Source organism: Phoenix dactylifera, chromosome 18 (genome assembly GCF_009389715.1).
Source record: "Phoenix dactylifera cultivar Barhee BC4 chromosome 18, palm_55x_up_171113_PBpolish2nd_filt_p, whole genome shotgun sequence".
Lineage (NCBI taxonomy): Eukaryota > Viridiplantae > Streptophyta > Magnoliopsida > Arecales > Arecaceae > Phoenix > Phoenix dactylifera.
The window spans coordinates 7,488,517-7,509,234 of NC_052409.1; the positions used below are offsets into that span (position 1 = coordinate 7,488,517).

General features: G+C 36.5%; 1 protein-coding gene across 6 annotated transcripts in view; it reads right to left on the reverse strand.

Moving 5' to 3' along the window:
* Positions 1–20,718, reverse strand: part of LOC103715810 (lipid droplet phospholipase 1-like) — a 22,178-nt gene continuing 1,460 nt past the window's right edge. The window contains exons 1-10 of one of the 6 annotated variants that reach the window (XM_008803568.3): positions 19,614–20,014; positions 18,539–18,606; positions 11,943–12,013; positions 11,550–11,783; positions 6,909–7,072; positions 6,749–6,804; positions 6,588–6,640; positions 6,326–6,446; positions 554–651; positions 1–471 (exon numbers count right to left, since the gene is read on the reverse strand). In XM_008803568.3, coding sequence (XP_008801790.1) covers positions 400–471; positions 554–651; positions 6,326–6,446; positions 6,588–6,640; positions 6,749–6,804; positions 6,909–7,072; positions 11,550–11,783; positions 11,943–12,013; positions 18,539–18,606; positions 19,614–19,744 — 1,068 coding nt within the window. In that variant the 5' untranslated portion in view covers positions 19,745–20,014 and the 3' untranslated portion in view covers positions 1–399. Of the gene's footprint in view, positions 472–553; positions 731–965; positions 1,138–6,325; positions 6,447–6,587; positions 6,641–6,748; positions 6,805–6,908; positions 7,073–11,549; positions 11,784–11,942; positions 12,014–18,538; positions 18,607–19,613; positions 20,021–20,718 lie in introns of those variants that run through there. The other 5 variants (XR_003387304.2, XR_003387306.2, XR_003387305.2 and 2 more) reach the window with 5 other exon arrangements.

Below are 20,718 nucleotides of genomic sequence, written 5' to 3' on the forward strand. Positions count from 1 at the left end.
TTTGTACAAACAATTAACTTTACAAGGATTTTTACATAAATATTGAAGAACAAGAATTAATATGCAAGTATGAAACAAATTTCCCAATTTAATTTGCGAAATAACCTTTCAAAAAATTAACACCTATAAACAGGCATCAAATAATTATATTATATTAGTTTATCTTGTGATTCCTCAAAGTCATCTTGAGGATGCGTTACAATTTGCACAAGGGTTATGATAGCAATTCAGCTATGCAGTGGCTCAAGCCTTTGGCTGCTCAACTGAATCAAGCTGAAAGCACGACCTTTAGAGGTCTGAATTGCGCATTCATGACTAAATGATGACATTTCTATCGTCCACGATGATGGATCATGAAGGGATATTGGTCTCAGGAGCCACAAACATGAAAGAGCTCACTCAAATAAGAAAATGATCAATCATGTGTTGTATAACATCTGCACCCTCTGCATGCATAAAATAATATTTCACCTGCAAGGAACACCCTTACAAATCAACCATTGAGAGACAGATGTGCAGACAGACACAGAGAGAGAGAGAGAGAGAGAGAGACCTGAATGACACTGTGTGCAGCAAACCTTTGTCTGCTGCTGTGGAAGCTAACATCGACTCTTTCCCACGATACACGGGTGAGGCCTATTACCATCTTTTCTGCAAATGATGATCCAAATGAGGGTGTATGTCAATCAAATGCAGTTTCTTGGTACGCTGAATTTATCTGCAAGCTGCACTGATAATGGCCAAAAGTCCTCCAGAGAACAAAATCCAGATTGGACATAAACATACAATCAAACAACTATACTGATTATTTATTAGTTAACGATGGAAAATTTTAAGAAAACCTGCACAAAATTTCAGTGGCTGTTGCAAAACACATCCGAAACAGACAAAATTATAGTGAAGAAGAGAAAAGACGAAAAATATTAAAACATGAGAGCATAGGTCAACTGTCAGGGTTCTCTTACACATTTTTTTTCTTTGTTTCAGTCACTTCTGCATGCAAAATCCAAGCTGGTTGAATAAATGTGTTAGAGAATCATCAGCCAGCCACTCACATTTTTGAGGTTTAGAGCCTCCTCCCAGGTGGCAGCCGCAATTAATGTGGTCAATAGCATTAGAGAATTCCAAGTTTTATAACTGTGGTGCCAATATCGATGGATTTAATTAGATTAAATATTTGAGCAGCAGCTTTTTTTAAAGTGAAATGTTCTTAACATTAACTGATGAGGCAATGTAGGGACAAATGATATAAAATTACCATGGCACTTCTTTAGAGATAATGATTTTATAATTTTGACAAAAATAAAACCACAGCATAAGCAATAACTCCACAATATCATTTTGTTCACGGTACGTATATTTGTGGATATAGCGATTACTTCACTGTAAGTATATAATTCTACTAATTCTTGGTATGGATGCTAACATCCCAAAACCTAATTCAAATCCTATAATAGCCCTCCTGTACTTCAGCAAACATGCACATGCACACACACAAGAGCATGCACATGCACACGCACAAGTGCATGCACATGCACAAGCACATATGTGTGTGTGTATATGTATGTATGTATGTATTTTTGTGTGTTTGTGTGCGTGTGCATGCGAACGCGTGGATATGTTTAAGATTGAAATATGAACCTTCAGCCAATGCCCTAAGTGTTGAATAGTACTGAAATAGGTGATGTAGCCTAGAGACTAATCTATAAGACTTTTGCTGCTGGACTTTTGGATTTTAGCAATATCCTGATAGAAAAAAAATTATGGATTCGAAGATTCAAGAAATAGCTTAGCATTCCAAGCTGAAATTTTGTCCCAGAGCTAAAATCTGAAGTTTGAACTAAAACTGGGAAACCAACTTTTGATCCTTAAGGAATTTGATCTTTTCTTTTCAGCATCTTTGTCGCATTTAATTAAATTTTATTCATATAAATTATTGATGATTCTGAGGGCTCTGTTGGAATTTAACCTGCTGAGTCATCACCTGCTTGACCACCCCAATTCAATCACCTCTCTTGCTTGACCTAAGGACTAACCTACTTAAGCAACCGGGCTAAGTAGGTGAGTCATCTAGTGGGCCCCACCAGCTTAGCCAAGAAAACTTGCCTACAAATAGAGACAAGGGGGACCAGCTAAGGAGGAAAGGAAGATGGTGAAGTGGAGGAGGAGAAGAAGAATTTGGATAGGCTTTTGTGGATTTCACTAGTTTTAAATGGTAAGTAACTTCTCCATGCATCTTGAGTTAAAGTATTATTTGAATTTTGAAATCAATCTCAAGAATTCATGTTCCAATATTCTAATTCATATAGTCTTTTCTAAAAACTATGGATTTCCTTGTGACCCTCCCGTGCCTTCAGAAATTAAGGTTTTAAGATTTGTTTTCTAATTTTGAATCTCTTAGCCACTTACCTGTTTGCATGTGTTCTGAAATTCAGAATCCTAGTGTCTTTTCGAAAATTGGTGGACTACTCTGTTAGTAATTCTTCCATGTGACTTGGAATCAAATTCTATTTGTTTCTTTGAAACTTGTGGTCAACATCAAGATTGTCATTTTGAAGTTGTAAGCATAACTATTGTTTTCAAAGCCTGCAATCTTTGACATTTCAATTCTTCAATTGAATTGACTCTCAAAAGTTGTCTTGAAACTTACCTATTCTTACTTTGGATATGTGGACTTAAGTTAGCATTAAAAATATTCATTTTTATCTTGAAACATTGGACTTGCAAGTGCTTTGAAATAGTTATTTTCAAATTAATATATCTCCTTTGATTTGAAATCATATAGTTTTGGGGCATTTTAAATACTAGTTTTGATACAAAATGTCTGTTCTCTTTGAAGCTTTTATTAATTGAAAAGTGGACCCTTAGCTAGAAGGTATATGAGTGACCCCACTTGAGTTCCAATTGGAACCTCTATCTGGGTGCTATTTATGGCCTTATCTGGATTGGCAATGAGGATTTAAATGGAACCCAAGCTAGGTGGCATATCAGTGGCTTCACTCAAATTATTGATGGGGAACCACTGGTTATAAGGTATATATGGACCCTTAGCTAAATGATAACTGCGGACCTCAAGGATATGAGTGGCCTTATTTGCACTAGCAGCAAGAATAATAAGAGGCCTCATATGAATGATCGGTGAGGACATGAGTGGTCTTGCATTTGCAGTATGGATACTAGTGCCATCAAGGGTATAAGTGGAACTTCATAAGATAATGCAAAACTATATAAAATATCAGAATTTGATGTGAAAAGTGTTTTGACCACATTATCATTTTCTTCCGTATAGTGGATGTTAATTTCTAAGATTTTCATTATCAAAGAGACTCAGGGAATCATTGCCTGAATTTTCGAAGAAAATGACTTGCGACCTAATGTGAATTATTCTATTCTTAAAAAATAATGTGTTTTGATCCTTTTATCAAAAACATTTTGAAGTTTGAACTAAAACTGAGAAACCAACTTTTGATCCTTAAGGAATCTGAGTTTTTGAGCATTGTAGTTGAACTCAAATGAGGTGTACTTCGTTATATACATGCAATGAAAATAAAATAGAGAAGAGGATGTTTACTCAAAATGATATTCATCTAACTGATGTTTCTAAGGGACTTGTTGGAATTTAACCTCTCTTGCTTAAGGACCAACCTACTTAGAAACCCACCTAAGTGAGCAATCTAGTGGGCCCTACCTAAGCCAACCTACCTTTCCTAGAAAAGAGGCAAGGGAGACCAGCTAAGGGAGGTAAGGAAAGATAGTGCAGAGAGGAGGAGGAGATGAAAGAAAACTTGGATAGGCTTTTGTAGGTTACATTGGCTTTAAATGGTAAGTAAATGCATGCATCTTGAGTTTAAATATTATTTATTTTGATTTTGAAATACATCTCAAGATTTCGTGTCCTGATATTAAGTCATATAGTCTTTTCCAAAAACTATAAATTTCATTGTGACTTTTCCATGCCTTCAGATTTATAGTTTTAAGATTTTCTGATTTTCAATCTCTTTGTTGCTTCCATCTTTTCATGTCTTTAGGATTCAGAATCCTAGTACCTTTCAAAAATTGATGGAACCAAATTCTATTTGTTTCTTTGAAAGTTCTCGTGAATATCAAGATTGTGTCATTTGAAGTTTTAAACATTACTATTGTTTCCAAATCCTATGATCTTTGAAATTTTGACTCTTCAATTGAATTTAATCTCAAAATTGTATTGAAACTTACCTATTGTCACCTGAAAATATGGAATTGAATTATTTTAAACTATTTATTTTATTTGAATGGATTTCTTTGCATTTTGAAGTCGTTATTTTGAAACTAGTCTCTCTACTTTGATTTGAAATCATCTATTTATTTGATTCTTCCAAATGCCAGTTCTTAAACAATGTATCTGTTCTCTTAGGAGCTTTAATTAGTTGTTCATTATGGAATTTTATGAATTTTGTTAAAGTATGAAACACTAACATAATTTTAAATTGAAAAATGGATCCTTAGCCAGGAGGCCACACTCAAGTTCTGGAGAGGAACCTTTGTCTAGATGGTATTTGTGGCCTCATTTGGATCACCAATGAGAATCTAAAAAGACCATAACCGGTGGTATATGAGTGGCTCACTCGAATTATTGGTGGGGAACCATGGCTATGTGATATAAGTAGATCCCTGACCAAATGGTACAAGGGGACCCCAAAGATATGAGTGACCTCGCTTATACCAGATATGAGAATTATCAGTGTCCTCATCTGAATTATCAATGAGGATATAAGTGGCCTCGCTTGTATTTGCAAAGAGGATATGAGTGGCCTCAAGGGCATAAGTGAAACTTTATAAGAAAATATGAAATTATAAAGAATATCATAATTTGATGGAAGATGAGTTTTGATTATTTCATTGTTTTCTTCCTTATAGAGGATTTTAATTTTTGAGATTTTCCTTATCAAAAATTCAGCGAGCTTTCTTTTAAATTTTTGGAAAATATGACTTGTGACCTAATGTGAATTATTTAAAACTCTTCTTGGAAAATCATCTATTTTGATCCTTTTACATTAGTTCTTTTTCATATCAAAACTTTTATTTTAATGAACCATACTTGGATTTGTCAATGATACATTGAATTATGTGTTATGATTTAAGAGTCGTGTTTTTTAATGAAAATCTATATACTTGATCATGGTAGAGGTTTACTTGTTGAGCTATATAGCTCACTCCACTTATTTTACAATCTTTGAAAGTCAGTGACAAGATATATAGTGTATCCATTTCAGAAAAAAGAAGACCAAATCTTCTGGAATTGTTTTTGGATTAAGTGACTCATGAAAAGACAAGAAAATATAGTTTTGCATGATTGTTGATATCATTGGAGGTCTACATTGTGTATAGGTAGATATGTTTAAGTTTGTAAGGGAACTTCTATTTAAGCGCTATGGTCCAAAATATATATTTTGATTATACATAATTCCATCAAATGGTAATTTTTGAATATCTACATCTAATCATAATATATACACAAGAGATTGAATTTTTTGTGGTATTTGTTAGACATGTAATTGATTGATTTCCCAAAGTTTGGTTCTAAATAAAGACCAAGCAGTAACTTAGTATATTAGGCTCATTTTAGGGGCGAAAATGAAGCAGGTATCATCATATGCCTAGTCACTTCCATATGTGTTTTCCTTGAGAAATATAGACAGGATATATATGAAAAAATGAAATTGAAATCTTTAGTAGGTATAAAAACAGATGTGAAATGGAAATGAGCATTACTCATATTTCATATGTACATATACAGATGTAAGATAAAAGTCTAAGGAAGAGAGATGAAAATAATTGTGCCCCATGAATAAACTAATGTTTCTAAGCCTGTCCTCAAAGATACTGTTCAGATAGTGTCAGATGAATTAAATTCAGATGGTCAAGTAAATAGGTTTGAAAGTAGGTTATGTTTCCATAAAGCTCTAATTACTTGAATGTGTTAGCATGTAGACATAGAGATACATGCTATGCAGATCCTCTATTTGGATTTTAGCTTATATCAGAGATCCACATATAAATTAGAATGAAATATTATCTATGCTAATCATCTCAATTCGCAGCATCATGGAAAATAGCCACATCAATGAGTCCTATTTTCTGGAGTTTGAAGAATCTCCATCCTGCACTTTATGCACCAATGCCTGTATAGAATCCAATATTAATTCTACTAGATGTGCTGATGAAGAGGTTAAAATTGAACACATCAGAATGAAAACGAACAATATAACTAATTTAATTAAAAAAATGAATAACACTATTACCCAAAATTTTCAACTAAAATTATATAAAAAAATAGGATACTTACCCTCTAACTCATCAGAGTCACTGTTTATGACTGAATCTTGTTCACATTGATCAGCATTGGTTCCTTTTGAATGTTCTTCATATACAATATGTGGGTATTTCTCACTCAAAGAATCCTCCCACTGCATAAAAAAATTTGACATATCAATATGATGGAAGTCAAAGACAATCTCCATTACTCTAACACCAAGCTACAGATCACTGTATCAACTAGAATACAAAGACAGCGAAGTTGTTAACAGAATAATGATCACAAAGGCTACCTTTGGCAGTTCAGAATTACGTCTGATAGATGATGTTCTCCAGCCTACAACATCTTAATTCCATTTAGTCATGAAAACAATTAGCAACTGTCACACCATTAGTTGGACAGGTCACAAAATTTAGAGTTGACAGAGCCCAAAAAAAACTACCAAAAGGATACGATCATAGCCCACATTTGCATAGGCCACTCGACGTTTAAATGCTCGCAAAGCAGACCTACATAAGCGTATATTATATCAAATTTGTTCCATGCATACAATCCAAATATTAAATCAAAACTCAAGTATTCAGAACAATTATAGTCTAAGGTTTAAACATACATGAAGTAAAGATCACCACAATCATCCACCATACGGAGCAAAAGGGGAGGTTGTCCTTCATCATTATCTGTAAGAAAAAGATGCCTACCAGTTCTCCTAAATATCCAGTGAATGACACGAGAAGCAACTTTTTCAATGGCAGTGACGCCAAAAAGAAATGGAACCTGTTTATTATTAAAAGTACAATCACGGGATGCCATGTCAAATGGTGAGTATTAGATAAAATATTAGATAGAAGTAATACAAAATCCTTATATTCACCAAAACAGATGAAGAAAGTAACAACTATTAGAAAGTTAAAAAGCATAAAAGTTGTCATGGATGTGTAATACTTATGGCCCATCATCAATTCCATAACTATAGCAACTGAAAGAAAGAATATGAGATGCAACTATGATATTTAAGTATTGTACATGCATGCACTGAACACATCTTATGGTTATTAAAGAAGTAAACTGGAAGAAGCTTAGGAGATGATGGGAATCAAGTGAGATGGTATAGTCGCAAGCAATGAAGACCAGTATCGAACCTGATAATGAGGGATTATTTAGGTCCCAATTACAAGAACTGGTTCATGATACATGGAATGGAAGATCACAAATACCTGAATAAAAGATTGTGAAGATGATTTAACACAACTTGATTTGACAATAGCCTTTGAAGGATATCAAATATGGATCCAATACACCAGCAGGTCATATGTCAGGCCCCCATGGTGCCTCGTGTCAAGAAGGCCCTCTGAATTATTATCTCCACATATTTGAATTCAATTCAGGCAATCTTTTATTTTTAATAAGATTTTAAATATTTAAACATTGAAAATGTTCTCCATGTGTTTTAATGCCAAAAAAGGCTGGTGAGCACATTCGGGAAGTCCCATCAGCCCTTTTTAGTAGGCTGGCACATGTTGTGATTCAACATCATTGACATGGAAGTTGACCCAGGGTCAATAGACACTCCTTGCTGCCAACACTCCTTGGTTGTCCAAAGCTCCCTTGCCTAGTCTTGAAGACATACTTATGCTTCGAAACAAGGCTCTAGCCTACCTAATATGGAGGGTTGCCATTGCCAAGGGTCCTCCACAATAAATAGCAGTCCAATCCCATCCCTGATCCAAGGAACCTCCAATTCACACCTCACCTCTAAGCTACTAAGTTCCAGTCCATTTTTCTATTCTGGTCAGATTTGATGCTTTGAAAAGCATCCAAGGTTTTAGGAGGTTAAATCTAATGCAATTGGAGCCAAAGCGACATCACAGAGGGCTAAAAGCTAAAGATTGCAATTTCATCAATCTATCTCTCCTAACCCTAACACTACCCTCTCTCTTTCATGTCTTTCTTTAAATCAATCATACTAGTTTGGTCATACATTAATCATATTAGTTCATGCATGCATAATCACCCTTAGCAGGCACACACAATCATATCTCTCCTACCTAGTTTTACTTTTAAGGTCTAATGATTGGGCAGTGGTGAAGGTCTTTTAGTCAGCTTTACCCTCTCTCCCATCCTCTCCCAGGTCAGTACTAGGCCTTTTCACTTCATGCATTATTCAATTTACAGCATGATACTACACTAGCAACTTCTCTACAAGTCCTATACTTGCCTGGTAAGAACAGAGTTGCTAGGCATAGCCAGCTGGATCCTAGTGCAACCCACAATCCACATCTCCCACTATTTAATCACATCAACTCTGAAGGGTTCCTGTTGGTCCAGCAGTAGGTGACAGTCATGATTAACCTGATTTGAACCTCCTTGAAAATTAAGGTTGAGGGCCATCACATTAAGAGTGGATCCATGTCAAATTGAATCACGGCAAACCTCACCATGACAGTCAGCAAGATGAGAAATTGGTTATGGAGGATTGCTATGACTTGTCTAGATAATTGCTTCATCAAACTCTTGAGTCTTTAATATATCCATAGCATGGCTAATAAATTCAGTCCAATCGAGTTGGTGGAACTTTACATATTACTTTTACCCATGGAATGCCGTACCGGCCCGTACCGGCCGGTAACGTACCGGTCCGGTCCTAGACCGGTACCGGAACGGATAAAAAACCGGTATTTTCCGGTTTTTTATCCGAACCGGCCGGTACGGGTGCGTACCGGCCGGTTCGGGCCCGTACCGGCCGGTTCGGAGCCCGTACCGGCCGGTACGGGCCTCGTACCGGTGCGAACCGGCCGGTTCGCACCGGTACGATTTTTTTTTTTTTTTTTTTTAGAACCACAGCGCCGCGCGCTGTGGTTTTTGAAACCACCGGTACGGACCGGACCGGACCGGTACCGTACCGGTCCGGCCGGCCACCGGTACGCCGACCGGTACCGGTACGGTGGACCTTGCTTTTACCCTTTATAAAGTGAAAAACAATCTAATAATCCTCATGCCATTTCCAATTCCTTGGGATCTCGTTCCCAGTCCAATATGAGGTTTAGACACTACTAACTCCCCTACATTGCATTCATTTTGAAATGAAATGCCTCTGATAAATGATGTGTCCCCTAAACTGTAGTTAACCAACTGCTAATTAGTTTCCTGAATTTTACCAAACATGTGTCAATGATAAAAACCAACATATACCTAGTTGCTAGAGTCTGCAATTGGGTAGCAGCATAATAGCATGTTACCTAGGTCACATGTAATTTGTTGTCTTCCTTTAGCATACTGCATGGTCATATTGCAATTTGCTTTTGATTCTCTCCCAAGGTTTGTCTATGCTAATAGGAACGAAGAAAGCACGCTCCTAACCTCCATCAAAATTCACTCCTCGCGTGAATTTCCCATTAATATCTTTTTCGAAGTACCCTTTTCCTATCATGGCAGTTAAGGGGATGGCCCAACCACATCGGCCTAAAGAGCTGGCCCAAAATATCAGATCTTGGCTTATAAACTACGCTAGTGGGCTGGGCTCCGATGAGTATAATTTCATTAATATAATCTAAATGGAATGAGAGGAAAGCAACTTTACAATATCACAAAGTCAAAAACAAGCATTCTATTAAGTCATATGTTGATCAAAACTCAAAAGTCAATGATGAAGTAATGCATAAACAATTGTTTCTGCTACTATATTGAATCGAATGCATCGAGGTGAACACAAATGTTATGAACACAAGATCAGTGAGTAATTAACAACTTATATGGTCGGTCTGAATTCTGGATTCCTTACAAGGAGGTTGTGTCGAATTCTTAAATTTCAGCTAGACAAAAAGAGGGAAGGGAAAACCATTAAAACTCTGAAGCAACACAAAGGAGAAAGAATAAAAGATCTACATTGCTTTAACATCCAAACTAACTTGAGACAGAGATGCAAAAGGCTAAGGGATTCGACAAGAGACAACAAAGGCACAAATAGCCTAAAAACCTACCCTAGCAACTTATGAATGGAAGCAGCTTCAACAACAAAAGATGAAATGATTTTGAAGGATCCAGAAACTCCTTCAATGTTTAAAAATGGATCTAGGCCAGTTTAACTTAAATCTAGTTATAAAGGGCAGCAAAATAATGATCTAAATCTCCGAAATAAACATCTAATCAAGGTTCGTTATCTCGGTACCGGATTCCTTACCAGTGTTACACTAGCACAGTATCGGTACGGTATGGTACGGAATTTTTTTGGCATAATGAGTGTCGGTATACCACCCATACCGGATATTGGTACCAAACCGGTATAGTACAATAGCCCCGTACTGCTCGGTTCGGGCCGGTACGGCACAAAAAAACAACTATATAAGATTCAGATAAACCAAAAGAACAACCTTATCCCCTATAAGCATTGATAAAAGAATGGTCACGGAAGCAGTTTCCATCCACTACTTATTGCTAGAAATGGAAAAGGCCAAAAGAAAGAAAATCAAGGTTATCTGCAAATTTGGCAAATTTATTCTGCATGCTTGAAAAAAGAAAAAGATTAAATATCCAACATTTGACCACTTTTTGGGTGGTTGTTGATGATAAGGTTAACAAATTCTAACATTTAGTAAAATAAGATAGCATGTTATTTCATAGGGGTTGATATGGCAATCACCTCCAATGATGTAAACTGGACTAGAATATGCCTCTCCCTCTCTTATGACATGTTTGAAGCTATCAAGCTTGAAAGAAACTAGTGGAGCCCTGATACATAAAGTTCCGAAACAAAGTGTTGGACAGGTTGTAATTATGAATTGCTCCATGATATGTTTAAAACAAATATTTAAAAGTGAAAAACTACAATTGATCCACCAAAAAGAAGCAATTGTACATACAGATACATGTATAATAGGCCATGCCTCTCTCTCTCTCTCTCTCTCTCTCTCTCTCTCTCTCTGTGTGTGTGTGTGTGTGTGTGTGTGTGTGTGTGTGGTAGTCTCTAAATATTATGCATATACATTTATTGATATTCCATGTATGGGATGACAGCAAATATAAAAATTTACCCCCCTTCCAGCAGTTGTCAATGATTAAAAAATTGCCCAGCATGTTAAAAAAAAAAAAAAAAATCCTTTGTGTGTTTTCTCTAATCAAATTACATGCTAATAACAAAAGGCTTAAAATCTCAAATATGAAAGGTGAATGTTCACACATTTTTATCTTTCTTCAGACATTATGGAGCCACATAAATCTGATAAAAATTACATATGCTAAGTATAATGAAGTATACCTGTCTGTTTCCCCTGGAACCAAGATGAGGTGTAGCAACAGTAATAAAATTTATTGCTTCCAAACCACATATGGTTCCTCTGACACAGACGCCACCTAAATTCTCCTGTGAGGAATTTCCTTCAGGATGTCTGTACAGCCTCCCAATTGCATATCTTGCAACCAATCCTCCCACAGAGTGTGCAATGAAAGAAATTTTTTGAATTTCTGGCTTTTTATTGATAACTTCAACAACCTGATTTAATTGGTAATGTCAAAAAAATGGAAAACAATGAACATCATAACAAAATATATCTGATTTAAAAATATAAAAAAACAAAATCAGTTATTATCTTATCATTATCAGCTCCTCAAATGTAGGCATACTTGGACATTATCAAAATGATGAACTGACCTCATCTGCTAACCTCTCGCCCATAACATCAACACCATCTAGTGTTAACCTATACATGTTACATTCACTACCTAGAAAGGAAACAACAAAAGTCAGTGAAACATATAAGATGAAGAGCTTGGATCTACTTTTTGGTAGGTGTAACTTAGAACTTACAATATTCTGCAGCAAAAGACTATTCAGAGAGCAAGATTAAGAAAAATACAAGTTACTTGACTCTATAAAAATTCAGAGAACAAGAAAGGAATTCAAATTCTAGGTTCATCAAGTGCTTTTAACAGAGTCCATAATATTTTGCTGATAGAAGCGCCTTGTACAACATTTATGTTCTCATAGTCCCAAGCTTATGGAGCAAATAGCAAAAAAGTTGGAAGCATGAAACATTAATTGATGCAGGGTAGTGATCTAATACATGCAATATGTTATAGCGCTTCTATATATGCCACTCGTATATACTTTTTTTTTAGAAAGAGGGAAGGAAACTCATCCACACTTTAATTATCCAAGTCTGAAATATTTGGGGATATGCATCACCCAAAAATCGAATTCAGAACCTTTGGTTTCGAAGAAGAGAGGTGTGATTTAGGTCGGTGGAACTGGTACCGAGACCAATATCGGTTGCCTGATGGTATGATATGGTACGGTACCATCCCATGCCGACTTGCAGCATACCAACAAAGGGGAGCCGGAGAGGGAGAGGGGAGAGGGCGATGGTAACAGAGGAAAACAGAGAGAGGGAGCGAGGGAGGGAGGGAGAGGGAAGAAGGGAGGGAGAGAGAGGGAGAGGCCAAAAGATAAGGGGGAGAGAGAGAGAGAGAGAGAGAGAGAGAGAGAGCCTTCAAGCTCCATCTCCTCATGTGCTACAAGGGTGGAGACTCTGGCCTCCTTTTTTTTTTGAATTTTTTTATGTGAAATAGGGGCTGCCGAGTTCACTTTAAAAAAAATCAGAAAAAATAAAGGGGTCGAAGCCAATTTTGTTTCAAAATGGGAGTTCTGTCCCTGTTACGTAGCATCAGAAGAGAGGGAGCTCAAAAGCCCTCTCTCTTCCCCTCCCTCGGCTTCTCTCCCTCCCTTCCTCTCCTTCTCCCTCCCTCCCTTCCTCCCTCTCCCTCTCTCTCCCTTCCTCTCTTTTCCTCTTTTTCCTTCTCCCTCTCCTCCTCCTCCATCGATATCTCGAACTGAGGGGTGGCGGAATCATGCCGGTCCGCCCCTGGTATGGCTCGATACACCCTGAACCGAGCAATTCGGATGGTACAGCAAACCATGGGTGTGATCCTTGGGACAAACCCAATTCACAATGTGTCTTTTGGTTATATGTGGACACATAATCTAATGATATCCTGAAGATACTATGTTCTAATTACAATCTTATATCTAGCCCTGTCCGCCAACACAAAAAGCAGAAATTATGCCTACTAGATATTGAGACCATGCACTGGTACGGGTGTTCTAAAAGAAGTCCACCATCTACTCAATAGATGAGACATTTAAGTGGCAAAATATAAGAGTGGATGTCTCAAAGTAAATCCGTTCCTTCACAATATGAACTTATTTAACATTTTCTCCAAGTTTCATTTTCTCATGCATATCCATTGGCATTTCTCTCGACAATAACATGGAAAAATAAAGGTTTGACATCATATTAATTGAAGTTTAAAATACCGATACCAAAACTTGTACCAATTTTGTCTCGAGTCAAGACAGCACCAAGATCATGGTTGTAGATACCGCAAAAATGGAATGGTAAAACAGGTATCATACTGTTCTATCTAGAAAATGACATCGTAATGTTCCCTCGGGATCACAAAAAGTAATAAAAGAAAGGCATCTTGGATGGGATGTTACAGTCGATATTGATGATCTACCAATCCGAGAAGATGACAATGAGGAGCCATTAGATCCCTGCTCACCTAGATCATCTTATTATACCAGTAATGATGATAATAATAGCTTTGATGACGAGTCTGGAGGTCAAGGTGGCCAAGATGGTCAGTCTAGAGGTGGTGGTTATCTCAGAAGCTCGATCCGTTCATCGAGGTAGGGTTCTCACATGACATGCAAGATCAAGACCACAAGGCTTAGACAAAATTTAGACATAGCAGAGAGATGCTATCCTATAGAAGAGGATCCAAGAATGGTGTATCTCAGGGCATATAAGATTAGTGTTATCGAGATAGATACACATTGAGACTAGAGAGTTACTTGCAAGAGGCTAAACTCAAAGGTAGGAGGATTATATGCATATCTGGTCCATTAGAAGCTAAGTTGATAGACAAAATTAGATGGGAGGCAAAAAGAGATGAGAGCAGTACCGGGATACTCAAGAATTGTTACACCAAATGGAGAAAGCGAAGATTGATGGATTTGCCCAAGGTCCGCCATACCGGTACCGGTCGGCGTACCGGTGGCAGCCCGGACCAGTACGAAACTGGTCCGAACCGGTGGCGTACCGGTCCGAACCGGTGGCGTACCGGTCCCGAACCGGTCGGGACGGTCCGAACTGGTCCGAACCAGTCCCGAACCGGTACGGGACCAGTTCTTCAACAATAAACTACCGGTACCGGATTCTACGCTGATCCGGTACCAGTCCCAAGCCGGATCGGTACGTACCGGCCGATACGGACCGGTACGGCAGACCATGGATTTGCCAATGTATCAAATATTTATGGTGGACAACAGATCTCATCATATACTGGAAGTGGATCTTATGTGCAACACATAGTCAGAGCGAACAATACGCCCCCCATATGCATTCTTCCACTCATCTTATTTGGGAGGATCGACTATGGACATTAGCCCTACTACAGATATGGGTATAGTCAAGGTCAGAGTATAATGCTACCTTCTACTATCCTAATTAGGGATGGCCAAGCTCCTATGACTGCTACATGTACACAGCCATAGTATAAGGAGCCACAACTAGGTCACTATCAAACATCATAGATCTAGACTACGAACAAAACACAAGTATCTATGAAGGCCATAAACAATGTACTTGTTATTGAATTTATAAAGTGGGTTATTATATATTTGCTTTTACAATACTATATTTTATATGTCATTTTTCACTTATAAATATTGCCCGTTTATAAATCCATGTTGCCTCAATGAGTGTCCTTATCAATATTGACACTCCGCTATCACACCCATTGAAAATGCAACTAAATCACAAAAAATATGAAAAATATCACCCTAATAGCCTTATGATGCATAGAAACATATAAAAAATAAAGAACGAGCAAAAAGAAAATGGACATTTTGCCATTCTGGTATGTTGTCGTATTGTTGTGGACGGATCAGCCCCATACGGATCCAACCAAAAACCAATACCACCAATGATATCAGTTTTTAAAACATTAACCATGATGCTACCATCCCAACTCTAAGGATAGCTTGGCATCCCAATGCTGTACTGGAATGCCATTTTTTTGTTTGTTCAATTTTTAAATTTTTTCTCTTAAATGAGTATACAAGTGAATGCTAATATATTTTTTAGTTAATGATAGGTGTATGGGCATACGAATCGCTATGAGGGCAGGCTGGATCTACCCTCCTTTCTCCTCTCTCATCTTTTTTTCTCGTTCTTTCCCTCTCCCTCTCTTTCTCTCTTTCTTTCCTCTCTCTTTCTCTATGCCTACACTGCCCCTGTAACTAAGCCTGATAGAAAGAGAAAGGGACCCCACACAGCTCTCTTTCTCTTTTTTTATTGCAACATTAAGCAACGTGGTCCAGTCGTGCTTGGTACCACCCGAACTGGTCTTGATACCTACCTGTCCCAACTGATTTCAGCAGAACAGGCACAATGTCATGGCCCATTAACGAACTAACGACATGTCTCGATTATCAGGTTTCCTACTAGACCAATTCGACACTGATAGTATTGTCCTAATACACCCCAACCTAATCCTTGATATTATCTATTAATCATTAAAAGAAAGGGCTCACTACAATATAGAAAATCAAGTTCCAAATGATTAGTACTTATATAGGGGGGTCAAAAAAAAGGAAAGAACAAATCCACTTCTACAATTACCAAATATAAGAAATGTGTTATGAATACATCACACTTTTGCATAATATTTTTCTTCAACCCTGTATCTTATAGTAACTGGTGAGAATTCTTCAAGGCCGTTTGGCATTTTTCATGTTAAGTCAAAATGTCTGGATGATTTCGACATAGAAAGAGAGAGAGAGAGAGAGAGAGAGAGAGAGAGAGAGAGAGAGAGAGATGGGCATCTGGCTTGCAGATTGTGTCATTAAATTGATGTCCTGACGTAAAGCCTAACACATTTAAATTGATGGATGCAGAAGTCAAAATAAATTATTTGCAGGAAATCATCAAGTTTTAAAAAGTGCTTTGGAAAATCAACCTTAGAGAAGAAACAATTAATGAGCACATGCATGCAACAATAACCATTTTTTAGCACAAACCAGTTCCTTCCTTTTCAAATGATCTGTTGGATAGAAGTTCATGTGGACAAAGCACCTCAACTTGGTTTCTCCAAATGAGATTCAGTTATCATTTTGACATACAAGAGACCCTGAGGACCTCTACAGTATGGTAGGATCTGATAGATAAATTTCAGATCTAAAATTGAAACTTTCCAGAGAATATCTGCACAAGGAATGAAGCTACATCCTAGGGCAAATACATCAACATTCTAGAGGTGACTCCTCAAGCTCTAGCTGGTGGAAAGGTACTAAAAATGAAGGATAGAGAAAATACAAATAAAAAATATAGAAATTGATTAAGGTTTGTTGTACTATCTCTTTCACCATTTATAACATAAAATAATGCAGTTAGATCCTATGGACCGTAGCACTTCTATGTGATCCAAAAAGATGAAAGTATGGAGAAAAGTAACGCGGAAGGAAGAGAGAGGATCAGTTAGCCTAGAATGCTAGCCATCCTGTCTTTTTCTTCCTTCGTTTTTTCTTTTCATTTCCTCTTGTTTCTCACCCCAAACAAAAAAAAAATTCTTTCCCCTTTTTCTTCCTATTTTTCCTTAATTTCCTCCTCACCACCTTTGAGATGACCAAGAAAGAGTGGGTACCCCTCCTTTCTTTCTTTGACACATGATGAGTATATCAAACCTTGGCTTCCTCTTTTAAGCGGATGTGGGGCTGTTACCAGCAACGCCTTGCTGATTAAGATAAATTATTTTTATGACTACCTGCGCAAATCGAACATGGTTGAGATCCAATTTCTATCATTGACCCAAAAGAATTTTAAAAGACTTAATAAAACCCTCTCATTTTTCAGGGAAAAAAATAAATATTTGACCATTAAAACTGATCTACAACTCCTAAACTCAACTTAAAATGTTAAAATTAATTGAATTTAATTTAAATATAATTTAACTCTAGAGTGAAGTACTTCTGCAGAAATATGTACCATTGTATATGTTTCCCAATCAGGAAAGCATTACCGAAGCTCTGAATCATTATCCAAAAAAGACATGTCTGACTAATTCAACTCATTTTCCTTTAGAAAACTGAGATATAAATACAATATATCACAATTTAATAGACAAAGTAACTTTCTTTTGATGTAAAGATGGTCATGTCATTGTCATAATCATTATGAAAATGAAAAGGAAGCAACTTGCTTTTCAATGCATATCCAACAATTGTTTCAACTTTCAAGTATTCAAGTTATTAGAAAACATAAAAAGCTCAATAACCAATGATGAGAAATGAAGCACATTCCATCATTTTGAGTATCTTAAGTAGAAAAACACATGAATCCCAATATGAAAATCCTTGAAAACAGTAGCTTAAATGTAGGGAAGCCTATGCCAGTCCTATCACTTCCTCTAGCTCTTCCAATTTGACTATGGAGGCACTAAAAGAGCATTTAGATCATCCACAACCATAACTACGCCTTGCCCCAACTACTAAGGATCAGCAGAAGAGTAATTATGTTGTCTACTTTCTCAACAGTACCATTTGTTGTTTTTTCTTAAGAATATTGGTAGGGGCACCATCTAAAAGAATTACCTAGGTCAAATACTTGGGAAACGATGCAACCAAGATTCAAATTTAGAACCTCCTCCCATGTGGATTTTGGGGTGGGGGTACAAACACTGGGCTATGGCCCCATTTTAGCATCTATATTGATAATACAACCACAAGTGAAGTTTTTTGACAGCAAGAACCAGAGCAGAAATAAATTCAATGCATGACAAAAGTATATACGGTATAACAAGATGGATTAATCTTAAGATGAAAAATACAACCCATGATTTTAACAAATGCAGAATTATCCAATTGACAAGACAAGGAAATAATAAAAGGAAAAATATTTTTTCTAAATGAAAAATGTTGATAATCAACTTACGAAGTACAAACACTGGGCTATGGCCCCATTTTAGCATCATACAACCACAAGTACAGTTTTTTGATAGCAAGAACCAGAGCATAAATAAATTCAATGCATGAAAAAAGTATGGCCAGTATAACAAGATGGATTATTCTTAAGATGAAAATACAACCCATGATGTTAACAAACACAGAATTATCCAATTGACAAGACAAGGAAATAATGAAAGGAAAAATATTTTTCTCTAAATGAAAAATGTTGATAATCAACATACAATGTACTATCACTTTGTTCTGAAGCATTTTAACGAACTCACTAGCTCCATATTGCCAGTCAGCGGTACTGCACAAGGCCATATTCAATAAATAACAGCAATAGAAGGATTTTTTTTTAAAAAAAAGGCAATAAAAAACATCAAAAGGAAGGCCTCACAAAAGTAATATGCAAAATAGCTTGCATTATCAGCAGTTAGATGCATCATGCAATACATATCATGCAAGTATAAAAACATCTCCAATATCTTTCTCTAGTTTTTTTATGGGAAAGGTAAAAGTGCCATTTTCAACTTATAGGAAGATGAAATAATATTACAAAAACATTGTCTCAAACTTAAGCAATGAACTTCAACTGAAGGGAAATAATACCAAACATAGCAGGGATTGACTTGAAATGTGAAATAATGTCCAATTGCTTAATTTGTCTCATGTAACCATGAAATTAAAGACAAACTTTAAATGGACACTAATCGAGCTCATCCATAATGTCAACCAACCAATAATTGCCGCAAAGGCCCGTTCATAGATCGACCAGCTTTACATAATCTACAAATTAGAATATGTTCAAATTATGATACTAATAAAACAACGACACAATAGGCCACACCTCACAAACTAGGCATGCCTAGCATCATCTTCCTAACATAAAGTACACGAAAGTTAATGCCGTGTTCACTAATTCAAGCACAGGTATTAATCTCTAAAAATTTCCATACATCAACACTATTCTTGAGAAGAGGATTAGTGAAAAAAATACGTGTCCCAGACTTCCATTCAGTGTCCTCCCAACAATAAAAATCTTAACAAGACTAATAGAAATTAATTTTTTTTAATTCGCAAGCACGAGAAATAAAATAATAGTGCAGAATCCAAAATATCACTCTACATCAAGTAACCTTTTCTATAATAAAATAACAAATAAACCAACCAATCAATAAGATCTCTTTCCAAGTAATTTAGACCCCATTTTTTTAGGTGTATCGCTTCAAACGAAGAATCCAGAATCCAGATCAGATTTCCACGAATCAAGCAAAAAAAGAAAAATTTTAAAGAAAAAATCGCAAGAACGCTGACCTCCCGAGGATTCCATGGACCATCACGACGAGATGGTCGGGGGAGGAAGCGGGAGAGGCGGAGGAGCTCCAGACGTCCGTTCCACCATTGACGGACTCCTTTGAGCAAACGCCCTCCCCCTCGTCTCCCATGCCTTCCCTCTCTCTCAAATCGCATTCGGGTCCCGAGATCGCGAGGAACGGCGGGGGAAAGAGCAGCAATTTGGCGTTCCGACGACGGGGAAAGAGAGGAAATAAACAGGCGGAGAGAAGGGGGGGGGGAGGCGGATGCGCTCGAAATAGGAGAAGCGTGGAATACAAGTCGGGAGCGGGCCGTTAGGTGGTGGTGGACACAGCATCCATTCCTCGCCATCGTCGTTTCTCGGAGGATCCGGCGATTCGACCGTTGAATACTTGTGCCATCAAAAGATGACGACCGGGGACCACCACAATCCTGTCCTTCCAAGTTTGGAGAGCCGTTGGAAGTAGAGCTTTCATAAAAAGTTATTTGCGATTTGGTAACTACATTTCTAAAGTGCTATGGCGCTTTAACATTTGTTTGGTAAACAAACTGAGAAAGTACTTTTATATGACAAAATGACCATAAAAGACATTACTAGTATTATACAATAATACATAATAAAATATAATATATATTAATACATAAATATATAATATAGTATAATATTAATATAATATAATATTATATTATTATAATATAGTACTATAACATTGTATACTATAGGATAATAATTTAATATAATATTAAATTATTTAACATAACATAATATTATATTATATTTATAGTATAATGCAATAATAAATGTATAACATATTATAATTATTAGTATAAATTAATTTTTCACTCTTTTGATGACCATTTATTTCTCTAACAAATTTTCTAGCTAGATGAAAAAATTAGTTAAATAATTAATAATATTTTTATTTATTTATTTATTTATTTATTTATTCTTTCATTTATATACATTTTTATTTATTTATTTTTTTTTCTTTTTCTTTCCTTTTTTTTCTTCCATTTTTTTTCTTTCCTTTTTCTTCTTTTTCTTTTCCTTTCTTTTTCTTCTCTTCTTCTCCTTCCTTCCTCTTTTTCCTTCTTCTCCTTTCTT